The sequence below is a fragment of the Aptenodytes forsteri genome, unplaced genomic scaffold (genome assembly GCF_000699145.1).
Source record: "Aptenodytes forsteri isolate BGI_AS27 unplaced genomic scaffold, ASM69914v1 Scaffold254, whole genome shotgun sequence".
Lineage (NCBI taxonomy): Eukaryota > Metazoa > Chordata > Aves > Sphenisciformes > Spheniscidae > Aptenodytes > Aptenodytes forsteri.
This window is the reverse complement of record NW_008794459.1, coordinates 108,000-133,849: the sequence shown is the minus strand read 5'-3', so window position 1 is coordinate 133,849 and position 25,850 is coordinate 108,000. Positions and strand designations below refer to the sequence as shown.

General features: G+C 43.0%; 1 protein-coding gene across 1 annotated transcript in view; it reads left to right on the top strand.

Annotated features, from left to right (window-relative positions):
• The first annotated feature begins 1,439 nt into the window (after positions 1-1,439).
• Positions 1,440-25,850, top strand: part of NUP98 (nucleoporin 98) — a 38,586-nt gene continuing 14,175 nt past the window's right edge. The window contains exons 1-19 of the mRNA XM_009290872.2: positions 1,440-1,528; positions 2,313-2,414; positions 2,660-2,839; positions 3,568-3,707; positions 4,813-4,920; positions 5,577-5,760; positions 7,392-7,555; positions 8,332-8,469; positions 9,064-9,151; positions 11,293-11,385; positions 11,865-12,005; positions 14,707-14,840; positions 16,439-16,626; positions 17,865-17,981; positions 19,530-19,834; positions 20,990-21,103; positions 21,838-21,976; positions 22,265-22,442; positions 22,797-22,961. Coding sequence (XP_009289147.1) covers positions 1,456-1,528; positions 2,313-2,414; positions 2,660-2,839; positions 3,568-3,707; positions 4,813-4,920; positions 5,577-5,760; positions 7,392-7,555; positions 8,332-8,469; positions 9,064-9,151; positions 11,293-11,385; positions 11,865-12,005; positions 14,707-14,840; positions 16,439-16,626; positions 17,865-17,981; positions 19,530-19,834; positions 20,990-21,103; positions 21,838-21,976; positions 22,265-22,442; positions 22,797-22,961 — 2,751 coding nt within the window. The 5' untranslated portion in view covers positions 1,440-1,455. The remainder of the gene's footprint in view (positions 1,529-2,312; positions 2,415-2,659; positions 2,840-3,567; positions 3,708-4,812; positions 4,921-5,576; positions 5,761-7,391; positions 7,556-8,331; positions 8,470-9,063; positions 9,152-11,292; positions 11,386-11,864; positions 12,006-14,706; positions 14,841-16,438; positions 16,627-17,864; positions 17,982-19,529; positions 19,835-20,989; positions 21,104-21,837; positions 21,977-22,264; positions 22,443-22,796; positions 22,962-25,850) is intronic.

The following is a 25,850-nucleotide window of genomic DNA, read 5'->3' as shown; positions in this document are numbered from 1 at the left end:
GGGGGGGGGGGGGGGGGGGGGGGGGGGGGGGGGGGGGGGGGGGGGATAGATGTAGTGACATCACTCCGGAGTGGCTGTGCTGGGCCGTACGCCGAGTACGGTGGGGTGCGTGCTTCCTTTTGGTGAGAAGGATGTAAAAGGGGTTGGAATTGGGGAGCTATAGAGAAGCTGTCAAACCTGGGCAGAGGCAAAGGTGTGGTTTTTCGGTTTTACTTAAATTGTTGGCGACCGAACGGAGAATACTTGATAGGAGTTTATTGCTGTCCTGGATGTTGAGCCTCCTGGAAAACCTAAACGGAGTTTAAAAAATGCCGAAATGCTAAAAGTTAGTGTGTCGTTCCATAAAACAGTGTTATCCTAACGTGGTAGAAAGTAGTGCTTTGTAAATATTCTTGGTGTGGGCCATGTCTTACAGTTTTCCAAACTTATTAGTTCTGCGCTGCTGTGGATTAGCTAATGCTGCCAACAATGAATTTTTTTCCGGATAATATTGGCATCTTCAATGGTGGAGCTAACAGCTGTTAGCCCCAATACAGAAAAAGACTATGAATTTCTCTGACTGGAGCATGGCTAAGGATCTGTTGTGATTTTGTTTTATTGGTTCGTTGGTTTTGTTGAAAACAGCTGTAGCGTTGTGTTTGTACTTGGAGAAGAGATTGGAGCGAAGCAGCATTACTAAATGTATCTGTAAATAAAATGACGGGTGTCGTAAAGGTAAGGTAAGTTTGGCCCCTGCCTAAATGGGGTAAAACTCCCCTAAACAAGTATTTAAAACCAACAACTTTCTAAAAGTTAAGAAAATCCCGGTGCAGCCCCGTGAGCAGTAAGTGGGAAGCAGATGGCAGGTGTATTCCTGTAGTTCTTGTGCAGTGTATTTCCACCTCTCTTGTTTGAAGCAGTTGGCAAATACTGTTTAAGAGAAAATCAATCATGGAAAATCCTGGGAGTGTCGCAGAAGCAGCTGTAGCACAGTGCAGATCCCCGCGCCCGCTCTTAGAGAAGCGTTCCGGTGGGGAGGTCTTTCAGGTGTTGAGGTGGCTGCGCAAAAATGGGTTTGTGTCGCCTGATTGTGGATCAAACGCGGTAGAAACAATGTGGGAAGTGCTGTTAGTGTTAGATGTTCTAGAGGATTTTGTTGAGAACACGTGGATTGGGAGCGGTGTCATTAGTTTTCTCGGTCTGTAAGATGCGCAGAAAATCTAGCCGTAGTTAAGGGTGGAAGGCAGCTTACTTGTGATGTCACTAAAGTATTAGCGTTCTTGTCCCTTTTAGGGTTCTGACTGTGTGTTTTAAGTTGCTTAGTGTGACTTAAACATGCTGTCACGCATTTTATGGCGTGAGTACTCAAATTAGATGGCTTACATCAACAATGAGGAAGGTGAAAAATTATTTAAAGCTTATCTTGAAAACTCAAAGCTGAATTCTTCTTTCCAGGTTTAGGGGGACAACCTGAAAATGTTTAACAAATCCTTTGGAACTCCATTTGGAGGCAGCACTGGCTTTGGGACAACTTCAACTTTTGGACAAAGTAAGTAATACGTCTAAACTGACTTTTCAGTACTTGAGGTGTTTTTTCCTGGAGGTGCAGCTAGAGGATCAGATGGAGGTGGCGATTCTGTGTGTGTGACAGAATTGGAGTGCTGCTAGGCTGTCCAGCTCGCTCGCTTTGCAGTGAATCAGGTTCAGGAGCCCTAGGCTTCTCCACTAACCAAGCTTTTAATTTGGGTAGATACCAGGATTCCACATTCAGTTGTTGAAACTTCTTTTTATAAAAGGAATGGAAACTCAAATGCTTAGATAAAGGCCGTCTTGCTGGGGGGGGAGATTCTTTCAGTCAGGACTGGAATACGTTGGAAAGACTTGGAAGGAAAAAGCAAGTAATCTGAGGAGCGTCTTCTGGAGATAGACATTGTAAATACCACAGTGAGTGAGTTTCTAGCCATTAACGCAGACTATAAACTGGCGCGTATGCCCAGTTTAGTTTTTTAGGAAGGAAGCACAGTAACTCTGTCTATATTGCTCCTAAACCAAGGTATGAGAAGAGCAACTTCCAGGTGCCATAAAAAGCGGTAGAGGCCTTGCAGAGGAGTGTCTTTACGTTCTGTAGAAGTGGCTGACTCAAATACTGTAGCCTTTTGCTTCGAGAGCTCTGTAGAAGTATTAATTGTACCACTTCACATATCCCAGACACTGATGTGTAGGTAGTTGTGCACAAACTTCTTCTGGAAAGTTAAAAAGGCAGTGACAGCATTTAGTTTCTAGTACACGTGTTTAGAATGTGGTTTCATTTAAACTGTAATGCTGATTTTCAGATGCTGGCTTTGGTACTACAAGTGGAGGAGCGTTTGGAACATCAGCCTTTGGGTCAAACAATAATACTGGAGGCCTCTTTGGGAGTACACAGACAAAACCAGGTATTGTTGTGTTATGGTTGTAGTGCAGAACGCAATCCTGAAAGAAGGATGTTATTTAAAAAAAAAAAGGGGTGGGGGGGAAAGGAAAAGAAAAGAAAAACCAAACCCCCAAGCAACCATCAACAAAAGCAACAACAAAAAACAACCACCCCCCCACCCCACCCCCCAAAGAAAAACCCAAAACAACCAAAAAACCCCAAGCAGTTGATGATTACAAGTGATTAATAGTCTGTTTCTGTCTTCAGGAGGATTATTTGGTTCGACGACATTTAATCAGCCAGCCACCTCCTCCACAAGCACTGGCTTTGGGTTTGGAACGTCAACTGGGACGTCAAATAGCCTGTTTGGAACTACCAGCACCGGTGGAGGCCTCTTCTCATCCCAGAATAATGCCTTTGCACAGAATAAGCCAGCTGGGTTTGGAAGTGAGTAAAACTGCTGCATCTCTCTTGAACATTGCTTATTTTCTTTGATTGAAGAGCACAGAACGCTGGATGTATGTGTGGATCTGGCACAAGTGTTAACGTGGGGTTTTGGTGGCTTTTTCTCCTGAAGGATATAGTGACGTTACTGTGGTCCACAGTAGCCAAGACTGAGCCTGATATGCTACAAAATCTGTAGCTGCGATTCTAGCCATTAGTTTTAAAATAAGTTAAAAAAGGTGGTCGGCTGGCATTTTCTATTCTTAAGTATCTTTTGGCGCTGCTTGATTTTTAGCTTTTTATTCTGCTGTCGTAAAGCAGTTATAGTTGGTTTTGCTTCTGGCACTAGAATTCTTAAAATGCCTCTTAAACTCTACTGTAATTCCCCAAAGCAAAAGCAACTGCTTGCAGACCCTTCTGAGAAGAGAAAAGAAACCTCACTGATTCCCCTTGTATACATAATTTTCTGAGCATTGTCAGTAGTAGAATGAAACTGGCTGCTGTGGTTATTCTAGAATTTCCTGGGGTGATGGGTTAGAGGCAGTCTTCTACAGCAGAATATTGCATTAGCGGACTATCGGTTTCCAGCTCTGCTGTAAAAAAAAATCTCTTTCTAGCGGTTTCTTCCATTTCCAAACTATTTTGTAATTTGAATAAAATATTTGGGTTTAAGTTTTAAAATTCAGGTTTGTTTTAGTACTGATCTTTTTATTTTTTTATTTTTTTTCAAGACTTCGGAACTAGTACCAGCAGTGGAGGTCTCTTTGGAACCACCAACACCACTTCCAATCCTTTTGGAAGTACGTCTGGCTCTCTTTTTGGCCCAACTAGTTTTACTGCTGCTCCAACTGGCACGACTATTAAGTTTAATGTAAGTTCTGTTTTTACTTAATCAAGCCTGTTTATCATAGGAAGCACTAAATTTTGCAGTTACTGTCTTAGTCACTGAGCTGAAATTTAAAAATAAGTAGTTCATATGCAAGTATGCAGTGTTCTGAAATGATTTGAAAGCATCCCCCTTTAGTGGAACTGTTGCAGTGGAAATAGGATGTATAATTAACTCCAAAGAACTAGACTTTTTTTATTCTGAATTTGACAGACTTCTCAAACACTGTGGAGTGATGCCCTCTCTAGACTTGCTAGGTTTACAGCTGTGTTAAAGCTGAAGAGGTAAACCAGCTCTTAAAATTGAGCCTTCTCAGGAAGGTAGGAAGTCCCACAGGATTCAGGGTGACCGACGCTAAATGCTAACAGCAATAAGGGTTAAGGACATCTTGGAACGGGCCAAAATAAATGCAGTTCTCTTACAAGTCAGCATGGCTTTGGGAATGTACACTGAAATGTGAAGACCAATCCCCTATGCTTTCTGGATGAGTTCCCTTTAAGAAAGGGTTGAATAACGTCTTGGAAGTTCTGTGGCAGTTGAAAATGGAGGGTGGCTCGGAAGGGAAGCCATCATGGAAATGGGGTAACTGATACCTGCTGGAAAGGGGCATTCTTTTTCCCAAATACTTGTCACGCAAATCTCAGCCCTCTTCGTTTCTAGGCTGAGCTGGTTTAACAGACTGAGACTTTGCTATTTCGGGATGTAGACAGAACGGTGATGATCAAGTTGAGCAGTCTGAGTGGCATTGATGCGTACTTTCATAGCACAATTAAAAAACCAGGGGATAACGAAATCCGTGAATAGCTAGAGGATCTGTATCACAAGTTTGGGTAAACTACTTTTAAAGTGAAACTGAAAAATGAATTTCACTGCGTTGTTCTGGGTGTTACTAGGGTAAATTCCACTACTGATTGCTACTGAACATGCCTTGTCACCAGGTGAGGCCACAGCTGTACAGATAACAGCGATACACCGCTTCAGCTCCTGTGCTAAGTTTAGGTTTTAACAGCATCTGCCGAGAGAGTACTAACTACATTAACGGAAGTCTATCTGGATTTTAAACTTGATACCTGAACCTCTTCTCTTGCAGCCACCAACCGGTACAGATACTATGGTAAAATCTGGAGTTAGCACTAACATCAATACCAAGCACCAATGTATTACTGCTATGAAAGAGTATGAAAGCAAGTCTCTCGAGGTCAGTCAATGAGTGTTCAAACATGCTTATCTTGTTTGGCTGTTCGCTAGCATTGGTTTAGTAGAGCTTTTTTCGACTGTAATAATTGTCTTCTATTAATATGAGTACAACCTTCAATATCTGCATCACTCACAGAAGAGAGGTATCATAAAGTAAAACGTGTAATGCGTTGCCGTATTAATTACGTTTGTTTTTAAATGCTTAACACTGCAATTTCTGAAGAGCTGAAATTCCATCTTGCCGTGTACCAGAAGGGCGCGAGATCCTGTTGGGAGCAAACCTACACTGCTGAGATAATGGCAGAATCTCAGACAAAACTCACAGTTGTTTAATATAAACTAGTGTTCCCAAGGATTTAACCCTGAAGCCTTTCTGTTCAAGTTGACTTATTTGATATGTCAAAACAGGTCTTCTACTCAAAAGATCTGAAAAAGCTCTGGGAAGTAAAATTGAAGCCCAGACATGAACTGCAGAGGTATATCTAAGTTTAGGTCCTGTTTATGCTGTCCTTTTTAAAAAATATAGGTGTTACAGCTTTTCATGATACCTTCATCCCGGAGCAGGCTTGAATGCTGTGTAAACGTGCTAATGACACTGTTCTAACCTTATCCAGTGTAAAAAGAACGTGTAAAGAGAACTGGATTTTCCTTTACTAGGAACTCCGTTTAGAAGACTACCAGGCAAATAGGAAAGGGCCCTCAAATCCTGTAGGAGCGGGAGCAGCTGCAGGCTTGTTTGGGTCTTCTACTGCTACGTCAAGTACAGCTACGGGACTTTTTGGCTCTTCTACTACTAACACAGGCTTTTCATACGGACAGAATAAAACTGCTTTTGGAACCAGTAAGTACTGCCTGTCTGCTGTCATTACTGTGACCAGATATGCAAATATTCTGTTAAGCTATGTAAAATTCTGTAATGAAAAAAGATGAGGAAACACTGGTGTGAGCTCAGAATTTTACTAGTTGTGTTATCAAAGTCCAATAATCGGGTTCTTTGCCATAGAAATCTCTATTTACTTACTCTTCAGGGATTGCAAACTTCCTCTGCATCCTGCAAGTTTTGCTGGAAAACAATTCATTAGAGCATCTGGCTTTACAAGAAAGTCAGCTAGTTCACGTGGGCGAGTAAAACAATTCGAAGTAAAACCACCAGGACATTGCTAGTGATCGGCAGGGTGATGGCATCAGTTGGTTAATGGTAAAGTCAAGATTCTGCTTCCGCTAATGAGTGAACATAAATTCCCTGGAAATGGACAAGTTAATTTATAGTAGCCTAACTAGACTTTGCCAGGAGCTTTTCTCCACCGTAGTGCAGGGTTAGGACGTGGACCTGTTACATGTTGCGCCATCCTGGTTTCACGCTGTCCATTTTGGCATTCTTGGTCAAAAAGTAAAAGCCAGGTATGAAGTAACTAATTCACGTAAGTGCTTGCGTGTCTGGTAGTCCCAGGTCAGTTGGGCTAACCAGTTAGCGGACTGGTTGAATTTAGCGTAAAACAAATAGTGCTGAAAAGTTCAAACACAAATTCTGTTTTTTAGTTTCTGCTGCAAACCTAAATGTAAGTAGACATTTGTATTTGTGGAATTAGACTGTAAACAGAAGATCAAAATCCTATGGTCCATAGGAACGGAAGTGATTATCTGCCGTAAGAAAGGCTCTACTGTCTTGGGTTAGAATTGTGTCTGTCCTTAATGACAGGCACTGCTGGGCTTAATCTCTGGGCTTGCTTGAGGCCTGTGTGGGTTGAGCTGAGCTGCTGTCCTTGAGAAAGATCGGCATACAGGTGGCCATATTCCTCTGCACCCCGCGAAGGTATGGTTCGTTAAAATACAGGGACTGCCCAACCTGCCAGCCTTGCTGGGCTTCATGTATTTCTCGTGCAGTCAACTCTGAAGAAAGCGCATACTTCTGCAGAGGTAGCAGCGGCAGTCGTGAGAAGGAGCAAAAGCTCTTGTCTATGCGTTTTTACCACCTCACATGTAAACAGCCCTTTTCCTTTGGGGTGAAAAAAGGGAGAAGGTGTTTGAAGTTCAGGTAGAAGTTCCTGTGGTGGTAGTTGTATGGGTTATAGAACAGAACCGGTGTGTAGGGCACTGGCTGCCTGCCCACGTCTTGCCCAGTGAGCTCTCTTCAGGTGCTCGTGGTACGGTTTTCTTTGTACAGTGGAGAACAAACTGACCGTATCAAAGCTGGTATCTCTTTGGTCAGATCTATCTGTGAGGTAAACTTGCAGGTGGTTCTTGGGTGTTAGGCTCACACTGACTTTAGGACAAGGAGAACGTGATGAAATACCTAACAGGAACTCCTTCCATCTGAACGCAGATGCCGTGCTGCGTTGGTGACACTGGGTGTTTTGCTGTTCCATTGAATTGAAGCATCTTTTTTCCTGTTTGAATGTGCCGAGTGGGGAAACGTAGTGGGTTTGGATAAATACTTGAGAGTTTTTTAACCAATGTGTTTATATGTTGTAGGTACAACCGGCTTTGGAACAGGAACAACAGGGGGCCTTTTTGGTCAGCAATCTCAAACTACAAGTCTGTTCAACAAACCGTTTGGTCAAGCCACAACAACGCAGAACACCGGCTTTTCTTTTGTCAATACTAGCACTCTAGGGCAGCCGAACACAAACACGATGGTAAGATAAATTGTTTGAACCCTTAAAGGTTTAAGTTGTGGTATAGCTACTCCAGCTAGACAGAGGAGGCTGCTATATAGTGCTTCAGATCTTCCTCAAATTGTAGTACAGCTTCGTAAAACATGGATGCAAAGCTTTGAACGCTGCTGTCTGAGCAAGCTACTTCCTGCCAATCAAAATTTTTCATTCGTGATAATTGGACAGCAATGCAGCTTTTAACAAATAACTTTTCCTGTTCCCTTCTTTAAGCAGCCTGCTCTATCAATTCAAGTATTTCCAATCGTGTTCACACAGATAATATAATTTGATTATTAACATGCTGTGGGAATTCATTAACAATTCTGTACTTTCTGGTGACTAATGAGCAGCATTCATGGGCTCTTTTGATAGAAAGATGCTACATAGCTGTAGCTTGTTGCATAGCTAGGGGCTTTGGCTCCAAATATACTATATTCTTTCTGAATACGTTGTGACTTCTCCCAGAAAACACTGAAATGTTTCTTTTCCGTCTCCCTCACCCAAAGTGATGAGGAAATTCTAATATCCTTCTAAGCTTGGAGCATAAATTCTTTGATTTTTTTTTTCTATTTCCTTTTTGTAACTAATTTCTTGGAAAATGACTAAAGCTGAAATGCTTTTCACCCGTCTTCTTCCCCCAGCAAAAGGGCTAATGTAGCATCATTTTATTAACTGACTTTGTGTGTTGATTCTGTTATCGTCAGCGCTAGACTTTGAAAAGCATTGCAACATTATCTTAACCTGGTCCCTGTTTGTAGGGTCTCTTTGGGGTAACCCAGCCCTCACAGCCTGGAGGCCTTTTTGGAACAGCTGCCAATACAAATGCTGGTACTGGATTTGGAACCGGAACTGGTCTTTTTGGACAAACTAACACAGGATTTGGTGTTGGCGGTTCGGTATGTCTGTGTCTTAATAATAAATAAAAAGAATAAAAAAAAGAAAATAAAAACAAATGGCTTAGAGTCCTGTTCCTGGGTGTTGACCTTCATGAAAGTAGTGTTGTCTTAAGTGTTAAGATGCCCAAGATGCGAAAATAGTGTGGTTTTGTGTAAACTGAAGGATACAATATAAGCATGTGCAATAGAACTGTTGTTGCAGAAATAAATTTTTTTAACAAGTAATGTCTTGAGTGATGAAAGACAGCAAGAGAGACTGAACGTGTCACTGCCTATATATTGCTAGGGGTGCCTCGGCGTAGTGTTGAAAATACAGGCGTTTAAATTGTGATGATGACTCAACCGAAAATGAACTTGATTCTTGATATTTACTCATTTTGGTTTTAATGGAGTGAAAATACTTGTTTCCAGAAGGTGCTTGCCGTGTACTAGTGCATGTGGCTTGCAAATAACACGTCGCTGTTGGGAGTCTGGGTTGTGTGGTCTAAGTTGTGCTTGGCGCTAGTTCTGCTTTCTTGCCTACAGTGAAACACTAATGCGATTCTTTTAAAATCGGTCCGTCAGGTTTCCAAATTCATGTTTTCTTCCTTTCAGACCCTGTTTGGTAACAAGCCTGCTGGATTTGGAACCACCACGACCAGTGCTCCCTCGTTTGGTACAACCACTGGCGGCGGGCTCTTTGGTAACAAACCAACCCTGACTTTAGGAACCAATACAAACACTTCCAATTTTGGTACATATAAAAAAAGGGGGATTTCAGTCACTTAAAACTATACTGCATATACCACACACCTGGCTGCTGAATATCGCATGCTAAATGATTATGAATGTTAAAATTCTCAGGTAAGCCATGCTTCTGATGCATGTTGCTGCAGGGAAACGTCTTGGCTGCTGTTTTATACCTTTCCTCTTGGTGGTACTCCCTGACTCAAGAAGGTAGATAGTTAAGTAAAAGTACCACTCTTTCAATGAGTGGTTAAGAGAAGGTGTAACCTGTAATTGAAAATCTTGAAATCAAAGAATTCATAGAATCGTTAAGGTTGGAAAAGACCTCTAAGATCATCAAGTCCAACCGTCGACCCAACACCCCCATGCCCACTAAACCATGTCCCTCAGCGCCGCATCTACACGTCTTTTAAATACCTCCAGGGATGGGGACTCCACCACTTCCCTGGGCAGCCTGTTCCAATCTTTAACCACTCCTTCAGTAAAGACATTTTTCCTCATGTCCAATTTAAACCTCCCCTGGCACAACTTGAGGCCATTTCCTCTCGTCCTGTCGCTTGTTCCTTGGGAGAAGAGACCGACCCCCACCTCGCTACAACCTCCTTTCAGGTGGTTGTAGAGAGCGATGAGGTCTCCCCTCAGCCTCCTCTTCTCCAGGCTAAACAACCGCAGTTCCCTCAGCCCCTCCTCGTAAGACTACTTCTCCAGACCCTTCATACAATGTAGAGGTTTGTTAAGCGGCTGTAAATACACTGTGGTTGCAAAGGAGTACTGAAAAAAATAGGGTAAAAACAGTGATATCTGTAGCTTGATGGCGGGGTTAAGGAGATCTTGCACTGGAGCGAGGGTAAAATGAAACGGTCAGTTCCAGTTTAACTGGTAGCTGTTGTCGTCTTTCATGGTGTGAAGGATCAAAGTCCTGAAGAAGTGGGTCTTGTGTTAATGTTGGCCTCTGACGCTAATGTTAGAGAATTGCTGTCAAATGAGCGTGTGATCAAGCAGGAGAAATGTGTAGTGATAGTTGAAGTAAATGACAGTCTTCCTCCATGGGACTTCTGTTGAAATCTGGATTTTTTTTCCTTGACTCTGAGAGCAACAAAACTGTATTCCTGAAAGTGAGCAGGAATGGGCTTAGATCCTGACATTGGTCCTTTTTTTTTTTTTTTTTTTTTTTTAATATCAGCAATAAAGTCTAAAATGCGATTAGCCTGCCAGAATAAGACAGAGGGAGGAAATTGTCAAGCGCTCAGACTGCCAGGGCAGCACCGTTTCATTGCGGTGACCAGCCTTGGGCAAACTGTTACCATGGTATTTGTGAAAGTTGCTTCCAAGTCCCTTGTTCTACTGTTCTCCAAGATAGCTAGTGTGTTGATGCTCTTTAGTGGTGAACAATACTGACTGTAGTATGTGTTTTTAATTTGCCTGCATTGCTTGCGGTGGTATAGTTAACAGGAAAAATGGAGTTTGCTTCTAAGGTGTTTCTGATGTTGGTCCATGACTGCAGTTTTCTTGCTTAATTCTGTCTTTGCATACTAACCAACCGTAGGATGGTTTCACAATCTTCAGTTTAAGAACTAATCTGTCTAATGTTAGATTTGGATTGTACTTAGTTACAATTGGAGATGTGTCTTTGAACTGTGTGCTTGTAGGAATCTGAGTTGTCACTTGCTTTGTCGGTAAGAATCAGAGGTGCGTGTGTGGTATAAACAGTATAAAATGGGATTTGTTCCTTCCAGGCAGTTGAAGAAACTTAATACATTTTATTCTGTTGCCAGATACAGCATCATCATGTCCATTCTGGCTTTCAGTAAAACTTTGAAGTTTGTAACAAATTGAAAAGCTTAAGAAGGCAAAACAGTATTTTTCTGTACTGATGTTTTCAATATTATGTTCATAATTCAAATATGTTTTTTACCATTGAAGTCCCTTCTTGCTGCTTGTTAGTTTAACTTGTGTTGTTGGAAACAGGCTGTGAAATTTGACTTTAACTGTGGCAGGGCTGTCTTTGAGCCGGTGATGCCCATTTGTTTAAATATATGTTTTTAATTTCATCTCTAATAGTGTTAGATTAACGAGCTACTGCTTCTGTTCTTGAAGGTTTTGGTGCCAACACTGCTGGAAATAGTTTGTTTGGAAATAAGCCTGCGACTGGGACTCTGGGAACTGGACTTGGAACAGGGTTTGGTACAGGTAAACAGTTTAACAGCTTATTTCATGTCAGTCCTCAAACTTCAGTGATAATAGAGCCTTGGTGTTACTTGCTAACTCTAATGTAGTAAAGGCTGTAGATGTTTTAGCTTGAAGCCGTGCATCTCGGTCACAAGTACAGCTTGCTAACACAGCGCTAAGTAACCTTTTAGAAATTGTAGGCAGCATTGCTTACAGCGGTGGCTAATGGCTCAGAAAACCAGTGGCGTCCTCTGTGTTTGAAGTCTCTGGTCTGATCACGTGAGTCTTGAGTGTCTGTAGCATTCATGGACATGTTGAATGTTTCTTGCAATTTAATAAATAATTGATTCTTTGTTGTGGGATAAATTGGCTTGTAAGTTTGTCATGGTCTTGTAGTAAATGACAGTCATCTCTTACTTACTATTTACTTACTTACATCCTTACTTACTACGTTCTAAGAAAGTAGTATTTCTAAATGACAGTCATCTCTCCTGCCACAGCTCTTGGAGCAGGACAGACTTCTTTATTTGGAAACACCCAGCCTAAACTTGGTGGAACGCTAGGAACAGGAGCATTTGGGGCACCAGGATTCAATACATCAACAGCTACTCTGGGCTTTGGAGCCCCTCAGCCTGCTGTAGGTAAGTGTACATTAACCCAACTTTAATTGCTGCTTCCTCCCTTGTTTCAGATGTGCCTAAACAGGAGCACATCCCACCCAAATGCTTTGGAGGGAAAAAAAATGTTTGGGCATCTATTTGAGGCCACTTCTGTTCTCGGTAGCAGTGGAGACCGTGTTAATGACATTTTTTTTTTTGTGCTAAAGTAATTCAAAGTTACTTAACATTACTAATAATTGCAGCTATTTTAGAGCTTTGTCTTCAAGATTGCTAACATATTTCCCATCATTGAATTTGGGCAGCAATGGTAGGTGCTTACAAAAAAAAAGTAAGGGAAATGTAGCGTTAGCTTCTTGAGTAATTTCAGGTAGGAGAGCTAGAGGGACTTAATTAAAGCGTTAGCTTCTTGAGTAATTTCAGGTAGAGCTAGAGGGACTTAATTAGCAGGTATGCTGTGCCATTGGTGAAATGAATGGTCTTTAGCTTCAGGCACTGGTACTGCCATTTTTTAAGTTAAAACGTCTACCACTTCCAGCAGTGTTCACCCTGTTTGGCGGATCTGAGCACTTTAAATGAATGGCGTACGTACCTGATGCTCTAGCCCCCTGAGGCTGTGATTTCAGGAAAATTATTTTAAACTTGGGCAGGGGGACAGAGACACACGGACGGCACACGACACTGTGTGGGAAGACAGGCCCAAGAAAGCTGGTTGATATTCAGGGATCGCCTCCTCCGTGCTCAGGAGACGTCCATCCCAATGAGCAGGGAGTCAGACAAAATGACAGAAGGCCTGTGCGGGTGAATGAGGAGCTCCTGGCAAAGCTCAGACACAAAAAGGAGGCATGCAGGAGGTGGAAGCAGGGACAGGTAGCCTGGGAAGAATACAGAAACGTTGTCCGAGCATGCAGGGATGGGTTTAGGAAAGCCAAAGCCCAGCTGGAACTGAATCTGACCAGGGATGTCAAAGGCAACAAGGAGTGCTTCTATAAGTATATAGGTCACAAAAAGAAGAGTAGGGGTGGCTGATTTGCCTGAGGGTCATGCTGCCATCCAGATGGATCTGGGTGGGTTGGAGAAACGGGCTGGCAGGGACCTCATGAAGTTAAACAAGGAGAAGTGCAAAGTCCTGCCCCTGGAGAGGAACAAGCCCAGGCACCAGGACAGGCTGGGAGCTGGCCGGCTGGAAAGCAGCTTGGCAGAGAAGACCAAGGGCGTCCTGGTGGATACCAAGTTGACCACGAGCCAACAATGCGCCCTTGTGGCAAAGGCAGCCAGCGGTGTCCTGGGCTGCATTAGGAGGAGGGAGGTGATCCTTCCCCTCTGCTCAGCACTGTTGAGGCTCCACCTGGAGTGCTGTGTCCAGTGCTGGGCTCCCCAGTATGAGAGACATGGACATACTGGAGAGAGTCCAGCGAAGGGCCACGAAGAGGCTGGAGCATCTCTACTATGAGGAAGGGCAGAGAGAGCTGGGACTGCTCAGCCTGGAGAAGAGACGGCTCGGGGATCTCATTCGTGTACACCAATACCTGCAGGGAGGGTGCCAAGAGGACGGAGCCAGGCTCTTCCCAGCAGTGCCCAGTGTCAGGACCAGAGGCCATGGGCACAAACTGGAACATGGGAGGGTCCCTCTGAACATCGGGAAGCACTTTTTCACGGTGAGGGTGCCCAAGCACTGGCACAGGTGGCCCTGCTTGAGCAGGAGGCTAGGAAAAAGGTGACCTTCAGAGGTGCCTTCAGCTTCACTGTTCTGTGTTGCTGTGAACAGCCCTCAAAGTAACTTCATATACTAGTTAGGACAGACAAAATGTGGTTGAGGGGAGCTATGTTCTTGTCACGATGAAATACTCTCATCAGTGTGTTGCAGTCAGATTTTATATATTTCTGTCTTGCTTCTATCATACTTCTATATTTCTTATGCTTGGACCTCCCTTGATGTTACTCTACAGGTGATCCAAGTATTCTCTTTTGTAGGCAACGCCTGCAGTGGGGCAGCGTAGGGAAGGGTTTCGCTGCTTAACATCTGCTCAGTTAAACCAGCTTTTGATCTGGGAAGAACCAGTTGTCTCAAACTGTACTCTTGACTTCCTTGCAGACTTTGTCTGACAGTAAGCTGTTGGTTCTCAGAGCGGTTTTGTTCTTTGGGAATGCACAGATTCGATCTGTTTTTCTTGGAATTAGAATTAAGCTGCCTTAGGTGGCTCGAAACACTTCATAGTGTGAACATTTATAGTAGTTTAATGGGAATTAAAATTAGATGCTGGAAGATGTAGAGACAAAATTAAGAGGCCTTTGTTGTAGAGAGGACTCTAGACCTGTAAGTTTGATTGCTGTAGCAAGAATATCAGAACTTTGCATCACAGTTATTTTGGTGGGGTTTTTTTTTTCCCCCCCTTAAAAGATGTTTGAGAAGTCAAATATATTAGTTAAAGGTTTTGGCAGGCCAGGCTCATTCTACTGATATGTAGTTCTCCATGCCGTCAGCTTTTCACAGGTAAAAACTTACTGAATGTGGTTGCAAATTCTAATGAAGAAATAGAATCTGATTTCTTCCTTCAGACTGCTGCAGAAATGGTGACTGAAGAGCAGAGGAAAGGAATGCTGAAGTTTGTATAGAAATTTGAATTCCTATGACGCGATCCTCGGATTGGAAGGATGTCTTTTCTACCTACATTGGTTCTATTAGTAAAACTGTTAAAACTAAAAAACTATGTTCTCTTTATAGCACTGACGGACCCAAATGCATCAGCTGCTCAGCAAGCAGTCCTTCAGCAGCATCTCAATAGCTTGACTTACTCACCCTTTGGAGATTCTCCGCTCTTCAGAAACCCCATGTCAGACCCAAAGAAGAAAGAGGAGGTAAGTGCACGTAAACATTGAACTCACTTTCTGGGTAAGATTTGAAATGACTTTAATTTGTTTTGTGCTCACTGTCTTCGCTTAGGTACGCAGTGAGCAGCAAAATAAGTTGCCATCTGTATACTCATACTGGCGCAGTGGCTTTTTATGCTCTCCAGGACGCAAACTGCTTATATTGTGGCTTTGTTTACTGCTTTTGACTGCATCAGAGCCTTGGCTGTGGAGTTCTTGTTATGCTCACTGCTGCTAGTTGAGAATAAAGATGGATAATTATCTATACGTGGAATATTTTTAGTGTTTACCTTGAGCTTTGCTTATGACAGTCTCTTGCCCTGTTGATTTGGTTTAAAAGACAACAAACAAAACTTTTCAGACTTTGTAAGTGTTAAGGGACGTTATAAACATCTGCTGACCCCAGCAAACTGCAGGAGCTGGGGATTCCTCCAGCACAGTATGCCCAGAGCCCCAGGGGGTCTCCTTCCCAGGCTGATGGATGTGGCTGTTGCTTTCCCGTTTGCAGGCGCAATCAGTTGTGAAGCTGAGCGTGTATCCCAGACGCACATGCCCAGAGTACGCTGACACCGCGGGCTGCACAGCCACAAGGCACTGCCTTCAGCAGCACCCACGCTTAACGCTACCGGGACTCCCATAAAACATAAGCATACACAGCCAAGTCCCCTTCCTCCTCTTTGGCTAATAGGGGTTGAAGTTCCCTAGTGAAAGCACACGCTCTCTAGACTCACCCACACATTCGTGGATCCCTGGAGCATTAGCATGGCCCCTCTGTCCATCCGATAGCCCTGCCCAGATCTTGAGCCCTCTTACCTGCTCCACAGAGCAGCTTGACGCTTGCTGCAAATCAAATGCCCGCACTCACACGCTCATTTCATGGGCACCCTGTACTCACGGATCCCTCAATATCGGCACGAGCCCTCTGCCTCTCCAATATCCCTGCCAGGCCCTCCTACTTGCGGGCTAGTCCAGCCTGAAGCTTGCCAGTGAATTACACATGCACACACACATACATGAGGTTTGGGGACAATGCAGGTGCTCTGCCTGTCCCCCACTGCCAGCACCTGTCACCCAGGCACAGGGGCCAGTGAGCTGTGGTCTTGTTACAGTGGGTGCTGCCGAGACCTTCACTTACGTTAGTCCTCCCCCCCAGTAGCTACACCTGGGACATGCACTGGTCCCATCCCAGGGGCTGGAGCAGAGGCCCTCATCTGCTCCAGGCACTGAGGCTTCCCCTCGCTCCAGCTGCTGGCACCACAGGCACGGGGTGCCCACATCCCTAGTCGGACTGCAGTAGCTATCCCCGAATTCACTCAGCCTGGACAGGAGGTCCAGGTTGGCCCTCTCCAGAGCTATGCCTGTAGTTTCTTAATGGCCCATCAGTGAGTGACTGGAGACTTCTGGTCTTTGGCATTGTTTCCATTACCTGTTGTCAACCAGCTTTGTGTCACTGTTTTTGTTTATTATGTCCCCCTTTGCTCAAGGTCCTTGAGTGGATAGTCTTAGCAACAGCAGGCACTCTCACTGTCCACAAACCCCTACAGTAAGTGGTATGAAAATTCCAATTCTGCATCTTTTTGTTTCAGAGGCTGAAACCAACTAACCCAGCAGCTCAGAAGGCCTTAACGACACCCACCCACTATAAACTGACTCCGCGTCCAGCGACCAGAGTGCGACCAAAAGCTTTGCAGTCAGCTGGCTCTGCTAAATCTCATCTCTTTGATGGTCTTGATGATGACGAGCCGTCCCTATCCAATGGTGCATTTATGCCAAAGTAAGTTTTTCTTTTGTGTATGTTGGAGGGAGGAGGTGGTGCAAGAATCTTCCGATCAGATTCAGTAAACTCCTTTAGTGTCCTAAATTCCATGACTGTTTTGTGACCTGGTTCAAATATGAATAGCAATAACAAATTTTCTGTAAGACTTGAATAGAACTGTTTTCTGTAGAGGATATAAAACTGTTCAGCTTAAACTGTTAAGGCCAAATAAGCTGAAAAATGAGGTCATCCCATGACTGGAGCAAAGCTTCTATAAAGTCAATTAGGAATATTACAAGGAAAGCTTGTACAGTGTAATACTTCCTGCTTCTGAAATACAAGTGTCATTTAGTTTGCTAATGCAGTCAGTATGAAGACAGTTTTCTGACATTTTCACAGCCCACCACTGGTTCTATTTCAGATACACAGATGTTTCTGTGAGAAATTAATAATGGTGCTGTGGATCTGCCCTACTGAAGCTTTTGGGTTCAGTCTTCAAGAGCATCAGTGGCAATCAAATTGAAAAGGGGTTTGGAAAGTTTTGGGGTTTAGTTAAAAACAAACAACAAAAAACTTTGGAGAAAGATGCATCAGTCATTTGAAAGTCCCTCTAAGCACAGGGTTTTTAAAAACATTTTGTAATTTTTGTGAACTTGGCTCGTCTTTAGTTTAGCCTGAACCATCTCTTCAGTTTCCAGGGAGAGAGCAGAGTATGGAATGACTCAGTGTTTTATTGAAAAACACCAAATCAACAAAAGATCAGAACGAAGGGGTACTTAGACTTCTTTGTAATTGGCGTAGCTGTTCAGTGATCTTCAGATTGCAGGCAGTGAACCCTAGTCTGGCCATTGATTTGCTCCTAAAGTGACGCTGTAGTAAAGAAGAACCTGCATCTGTGGGCCAGACTTTCTGTGCAGGGTTCTGTGCTTCTGCTGGAAAAGCTCTGTTTTGTAAAACAGATAGTACTGTGGTTTACTGAACTTGGGTTTTGAAGCTTTCAATGACTTGTGCTTTTTACACTTACTCGTAAACCAAAGCCTTGAATGGAATTCCAAAAGGAGTTTTAGCGTCTCAGCTACTGCAGTGCTCTTACAGAAGACTTCGTAAGTCCTTAGTGTGTGAACAGGTCTTACACAGCTGGTTCCTGGAACACAGGAATTAAGCATGAAATATATATTTATGTAGTGGAAATATCCAAATTACTCTTTGGTGTTGTGCGGTTTTTTGTTTTGGTTTGTTTGGTTGGTTTTTTTTAGGAAGAGCATCAAAAAGTTGGTTTTGAAGAATCTCAACAGTAGCAATCTGTTCTCGCCTGTCAATCGTGAAAATGAAGACCTGGCTTCTCCATCAGAGTATCCAGAGAATGGAGATCGGTATGTTGATTCATCATGCAGGTGTTTATACTTACGAGAAATGCAAACTGCTTATGCCCGTCTCTAAATTATTATTAATAGAATAGTTATTTTCAGGGATGTCGTCTTAGCTGTTCATTGGAAGCGATTTGACCTGTTGTGAGATTCATTTCCTCTTAAACTAGCCGTATGTTCTTCCTGTGTGGTCACATACCAATTCATTCCATCCAAAATCAGGAGTTCAAAGAGGAATGACTCACTTTCTGGATATGTCCCTCTTCATTCCCTGTAGTGAGAAACTAGGCCATTTCTTGAGGGAGGTGATAAACCTGACCCTGAGGTGAGGCGAACCTCTCCTTCTGCTTAGTCCTCCTCAGTAATGTGGGAATTGCAAGGAAGCTCCTCTGATCCAAATGTCTCATAATAGTAAAGTATTTTCTACATATTAAAATGAGGAATCCCTAAGGCCCTCTTTTACCCCCCAAAAGCCTGAATACCTCCTATTCCTCTAAAAATCTGGCCATATTTCAGATTAACTCCTTTCTTTTTTTTTTTTTTTTTTTTTTTTTTTTTTTTTTTTTTTTTTTTTTTTTTTTTTTTTTTTTTTTTTTTTTTTTTTTTTTTTTTTTTTTTTTTTTAATCAGAGGCTGGAAAAATTCCTGACCAGCTCAATATTTGATTTTATTTAAAGCTACTAGAAGTAAGAACTGATTATGGGAGTGGGGAACCTTGTTTCTGATCACCTTAGTCCTGACCTAGGCAGTTCATAGTGGGGCAGAGGCGTTTATTAGCTGTGTTGCCAGCGGCCAGGCAGCTCTCTGAAGCTGGTGTTTTGGAGTGACTGTCACAATAGTGTTCTCAAATTTGATTAGATCACGGTGCCTGCAAGACTTAATCATCCCATTCTTCTAAAACTGTGTGTATTTTGGGCATAAGTCTTGTAACAGCCTGGTTCTCAAATCATTGAACGCTTCAGAAGTGACCTTGGGAGGTCTCTGTTCCTCAAGCAGTCTCAACACTGAATTCAGACCTGGTTGTTGTGGACTTTGTCCAGTTGGATCTCTCAAACCTCCGTGGACAGAGATTCTGCAGCCTCACTAGGTCCCTGTTCCAATGCTTGACTGTCCTCATCGATTTCCCTGTTTTAATTTGACCGTTGTTTCTCATTCTTCTGCCATGCGTATCTGTGAAGAGCCTGAATTTTGCCTTTGGTGTTGGAAGGCTGCTATTACAACCCCCCTCGCAAGCCTTTTCTCCAGACTGAGCAACCCATTTCACTCAAGCTCTCCTCACAGGGCATGTGCTTTAGTCCCCCGACCATCGTGGTACCCCTCTCCTGGTCTTACCACTATCTTTCTTGTAGTGGGAGCCCCAGATTAGATGCAAAATGGCAGAGGTTGTCCAACAAGGGCAGAGTGAAGGGGGGGAATAATGGCTTCCGTCAGCCTGCTGACTCTGCAGTTCATGTGGTGGTCCTGTTTGCTTTTTATATGAAAAGACACCAGAATTTTAATGTTGACTTAAGTCCCTTCGAACTAAATAATTCAACTTTATTCTTCGTTTCTTCAGGTTCTTTTTGTCGGTACCTCCCGATGAAATCCACAGACAAGATGGTGAGCGAGAGGAGGAGGAGGATCATCATGAAGTGACTAGGTTTTACACTAACCCCATTGCCAAGCCCATCCCACAGACCCCAGAGAACACTGTGCACAAACACCAGAACAGCGTGGATGATACCATTGTGGCTCTGAATATGCGGGTGGCCTTGCGAAATGGTCTGGAAGGCAGCAGTGAAGATGCCTCATTCCATGATGATTCCCTTCAGGATGAGCGTGAAGAGGAGCCTGAAACCGTGCATCATCTGCATCCTGCAGGTTCGACTGTGTGTGGGGGCAGGAGATGTGTAGTTCCTGACAGCACTTCGTGCATGCTTCGTTAAAGTTCTCTTCGGCTGTTTTAGACCCTCAGCTTTTTCTCTTCCTTTCTCTGCTCTTTTCTTCAGAATACAAATCTTGCTCGTCATTCTCTAACCTAGTGCAGAAAACGTTTCTGCTGAGTCACTGAGCAGTTAAATTTCATTGCTCAAGTTTATATTAGAGTGAGGTGGTGAGATGTTGAGAGAGAAAGAGGACCCAATCTGTAATTGTTCTACAGTAGTAGACTGAGTTGTCTATCGTTCAGGAGCAAGATCTTAGAGTTAGAAATCTATTTAAGTGCTTGGTAGTTACCAACATGCAAACTGCGTTGTAGAGTTTTCCAGGAAAGGAATGGACCACGTGGTTGTGTCTATAGACCCATCTTGCGTGTCTTTTCAGCGCACTCAATTCCGGTCTCGGGGTTTAGTAAAACTGAAAAAGATAGAGAAGTGTGAAAACATGAGAGGTCTTGAGTACCTTTCCCTTCACCAGCTATGCAGTCTTAGTTAAGAGGTGGGGGTGTGTGTTAGTTTTTTGAACTCATGAGAAATCTGGAGAAGGTGAAGAGGAAAAGATTTGTTCGTCCTTTCAGGTAATATGTGGCACCTAATGAAATTAGCAGGTGACGTTTCAAAAGAAACGTCTTCAGAAGCCCTAATGGCAAGAAGTTGTAGATGCAAAAAGCTTTTGTGGATTTTAAAGATCATTAGACGAATCAATAGATGAAAAAGCATCAGAGGCTGTTAAATGTGAAAGATGCTGCATCTTGGTCAGCAGGTGCTTGAGCTCCCAAATTATTAAAGCTGGGAGAGTTTCTGTCAAGTGTTGCTGTATGTGTTTGCATTTTTCTTTTTACCTACACATCTGCTACTGATCTCTGGTGACGACAGGTTGCTAGGCTGGAAGAACCTGGCATAGCAATTGTCTTAAATCTGCTGTGAAGGCTGTGGAAATAAGGCGTTTTGATTTCTGTTTGCTTTTGTTGCACTGATTCTCAGTTCATTTTGGGAGCTTCAGTTGTCCAGGCTTGCAAAAGAAGTGAAATTAAACTCTTGAAATGCTAAAGCTGGGAACTTGCTGTCAGCCCAGTTCTCAGTGAATTTTCTGTTGTAGGAATTGTTCTAACAAGAGCTGGCTATTACACCATCCCGTCCATGGAGGAGCTAGCTAGATTTACCAATGACAGAAATGAATGTGTTGTGACAGACTTCACCATAGGCCGTAAAGGTAAGCACATAGAGCTTTTTTTAGTTGCTTAAAGTTGAACCGGTGATTTTAAACTACGGAACCTGAATCTGAGTTCCATGCCCTCAGTATGATTATAAACAGTGCCCTTGCATCGTGAACCACTCGCATCAAAGACTTGTAATCTTTCAGATTGGTAGCTCTAACAGCCTGTGTTATGGGGTGACTTCAGAAGCTTGAACATGAAAAGAACAAAAGCACCTGTAGCTTTTAAGACACTTGCTGTCCTTAAACGTAAAGATTGTAAAATCCAAACGTGCTGGAGCATTGATGCAAAACCGATCATCATTGCTTCCATCTTAGTTGCTGCCTACGCTGGAGCTGACTGAGCTCTAGTGAAGAGCCTGTATTCTGTACTGAACTGTGTTCTTCACTGCTTTTATTTAGGAAAAAAAATACTCACGTGGTGTATACTATTTTTAAAATACTCTTTCTAAATGCGCTATAAAGCTGAGGGTACACTTCGTATTTGTGTTGGCAATATGAATAGCCAAGTGATAACAAAAAGTGTTCTGTGCAGAAGAACTGGCAATAAAAAAGTTGATAACACATCTTCAGTATTTTCACAGTGGGAAGGAGGAGTCACTTGTACGTTGTTCTGGAGACCTGACAAAGCTAGGTGGTAAGGTGGGCAAAGGAGGAGTGTAGCAGGAATGTAGGTTCTCTGGCATGCAATTTTTCATGGGCAAATTGTGATGTTTTGGTTTGTTTTGCAGGTTATGGATCAATTTACTTTGAAGGCGAAGTAAATCTAACTAACTTAAATCTGGATGACATTGTACACATCCGTAGAAAAGAAGTTATTGTTTACCCTGATGATGAAAGAAAGCCACCTATTGGTGAAGGTTTAAATAGGTAATTTTTAAATGTGTACTGTGCGAGGACAGTGGCTAGTAAGGATGTTTTTTTATAAAATTGACAATCTACTGTGTTTGCAGGCAGCTACCAAGAAATCTAAATCTGAGGCGTGCATTCAGATTGCAGCGTTATACAGTTACTAGATACTTGCAAGTTTCTGAACCAGAAATTGGGTTTAAAAGCTGGTTTGAGCCCACACGTTCAATTCTCAGCTCCTATATGCGTACCTTAATAGCTTTGCCGCAAAACCTTGTAGTCTCTTACACTTTTGTCTGTCTTTAACAGACGAGCTGAAGTTACCTTAGACGGAGTCTGGCCTACGGATAAAACATCTCGTTGCCTGATAAAAAGCCCTGAACGACTGGCCGAGATGAATTACGAAGGTAGACTGGAGTCTGTATCTCGGAAGCAGGGCGCTCGATTCAAGGAATACCGCCCAGAGACTGGATCCTGGGTGTTTAAGGTAATGTTTTTGTTCTAGTTGTAAAGTGACTTACAAGAATATCGGAAGTAGTCTGAAGTTAGAATCCCCTGAGAACTTACCATTCAAAAACTCTGCTAAACTTCTGTAAACTGTCTCAAGTCCTTCAGCCGTAGTGCAGGCTGTCCTCACCAAACTGACCAAAACTTCTCCGAATGGCTGGAGGCCTGCATACAGCAGATGTTCTTGGTCTATACAAAAGCTGAATTTGTTCCAGGTGTCGCAACTGCTGTGTAAGGTGGGCAGTTATGCCAGCTCATTGGTCAGGCCTTTTGGAAACGGATGCCTGAAATGTTTCTTCTAAGGTGTGACATATTTGCCCTTCTCATTACACAGGTGGCACACTTTTCCAAGTATGGCTTGCAAGATTCAGATGAGGAAGAGGAAGAGCATCCTTCAAAAGTGGACACAAAGAAGTTAAAAACTACACCTGTGCCCCCCCCAGGGCATCTGCCGCCCCAGCAAATGACCCTAAACGGCAAGCCAACACCTCCATCTCAGGTAGAAGGAGGACAGTGACTAAAAGGGAATTCATAAAACGAAATGTGAAGAATAGCTGGTGCCTAGGGAGGGGTTGTTGAAGTAACAAGTAGCCTGGAAACCGAAGAGCAAAACCTTACGCAAACTTGCGCAAACTCAGTAGCTCTTCTCACCTCTTGATGAGTGTTTGCATGTTCTTTTTCGTTAAGATACTCGACACTTCATACTGAGGATGTGTGGGGATGGGAAGGCTTTAAACCCTTGTTTCTTGTTCAAATTCTGGTCTAGATTGAGTTTGGCATATTTGCACCACTTAAGGAAGAAAAATTGTTTTTGTGAATATTGAATATATGCTATATAATTATAACACCTTGTGCTGCCTGCTTTGATAATGATATTGCACATTAATTTGACTTGACCATCATTTAGTATGCAAGACTGTATGCTTTATATTTTAAGAATGTGCTCTATTTTTATTAAAAATTACTTTTTTAAGGCTGGTTATATGCTGGGTTTTTAAGTGTATTTGGATTGGATGTGACTGCTTCTAAAGCTTTGTAAAACATCCTCAGTGGTATGCCTCTGTCTTACATAGGGAAGGTAGCATTTTACCCAGTTCCTTGGTAACCCCTTAAGGTCTAATGTTAATTTCATTTAAAAAAAAAAAACCAAAAAACCAACTTTTACGTGGGTTTAAAGGTTAGTCTAATTGCAGCTGATACACTTGCGTTTTCCAAATGTAATTAGTATGGATATTGTCAAGCTAAATTAGGAGCTGCTTCATTGTGGGTGAAAAAACAGCCTATTGGGAAGGCATCCTGCCATTGCTGGGATAGAATATACTCTTTATGCCAGGTGTTAATGGTAAACTTTTATGACCTACCTATAGCTTTTTGAAGTAACTTGTCAAAAAACAGAAAGCAAGTGCAGAGAGCAGATTTTTTTTGTTTGTTTTTTTTTTTCCAAAACTGGGTTCTCGATTGCCTAGTTGTGAAAGTAAGCCTTCAGCAGTTAGGGTGCGCAGGCGGGCTGAGCAGAGGGTGTTTAGCAGCTGGATAGGACGTGCTGAGAGGTTTTTGTTGCTGTGCATAAGCAGGCTTTCTGTTTTCCCCTTCAGTAATCTGTGACTGCAGTGAAAGGCGATCTCTAAGCTTGCAGCTCGCTGAGGCATGGATCATGTGCCAAGGTGCCGCTTGGCATGTGGCCAGTGTTCAGGATGTGTCATATCACGGGGAAGCAGAGGAGGAGAGTTTTATTTCTGCATCTCTGAAGTCAAAGCATGAAAAACAGCTTAAGAGGCAGTACTGTCAAATAGGTTGAACGCTTTTTTTCTTTTGGGGTTTGTTTTTTGGTTTTTTTGTACTGGGTCTAGTCCTTTTGAAACCAGGAGACCTTCTAGCAGCACTTCTCTTCATTGGCCATTGGCTTTGGGTAACTTGGAGCTCTTTGGGACAAGGGTCTGTTCGTAGTGTCAGGAGGTATAGCAAACCACACTTAACTGCTTGTGCAAAAGAACAATTTATTTACTTCTGTGGTAGGAAAACATTAAGTCAGCTGGGAATTCCTTTTTAGTAGTCTGTGATGTAGTTATAACCTCTGTAGAAACGCATGAGCCATTCCATCTCTGCTGCTTTGGGTCTCCATGCAGGTTAGAGGAGCCCAGAACGAAAGGTCTGGTGGCAGCAGTTCACCTGCCTGCCGTTCGGTACAGCCAGTGCTGGTGCGTTTCAGGATCCCAGTGGTAGGAGTCCTGATCACCATGCAAACAGAAAGCCAGTAACAGCGCAGTCTGCTCTTTGAGCAGAACATACTACTGTAGTGACAAATTAGGTGAGCTGCCACCTCCCCTATGGATTCTGGCTTCGGAGAATCCCAAAGTAGCGTACAGATGCTGCTTTATCACTCCTCCTGGCTCGCTGGCTAACTAAAACCTGCTAGTTCACCCTGCTGTCGTAAAGTAGACTCCTTAAGTATTTGCATCTTGAGATGAACACATGGCTGTCTAACAGGCTTGCCTGCGTGTACCACCTTTCTGTTTCCCTTCTTGCTTCTTGTTCAGATTAACAGGGACCAGAGCTGATGTTTTAAGCAGTCAAAAATATTGGGAATATGCGTGATTTATTCAGACCTGTCTTACAGATTCAAATGTACTTAGCAAAAACTTGTCCGGGTTAATTAACCTCTTTGACTTGCATACCATTAACTAAGGTTTTTGTTTCTGAAAATAGGAAAAACATCTAGCTTCATTTCCCAAACCTCTGAGAAACAACACAGCACGGCTTAAAATCTTGCCAGACTCTTGTCTTGCCAGACTCTTGCTGTGTAAAGCATCTGAAAATATTATTATTTGGTCCATAGGAAGCATTTAGGATCTAGACTTGGGTTTTTTTTTCCCTTCCCTCGCTAACTTGAATATTAATGAATTTATTAATGTTTCAAGGTCCACAGGAAATAGTTACACCAGGGACCTGGCTGCATTAAAGCACAATGAAGGGAGTAGTGAAACTTCTGTGTTTGTAACCATATTTTGACTTGTAAATCTGTCCCGCATACTGTAGGCATACGCAGATACCACTAGCTAAGGCTCTTTCCATGTCTGCCATTAAGTTCTCTCTTTACAGACCCCCGGTCTAATTTTATCTGCCTCATCTGATAACCTTCATAGCATTTCTTGGCTGATTCTAATGAGCTAAGAAGCAGCCATTTGGATATGCTCTTAAATTCCTTAGCATGATTTCCAGTGCACTGTGCCACAGTTTCATAGAATCACAGAAGGGTTTGGGTTGAAAGGGCCCTCTAAAGGTCACCTAGTCCACCCCCCCTGCCATGGGCAGGAACATCTTCAACTAGATCAGGTTGCTCAGAGCCCCGTCCAACCTGACCTGGAATGTTTCCAGGGATGGGGCATCC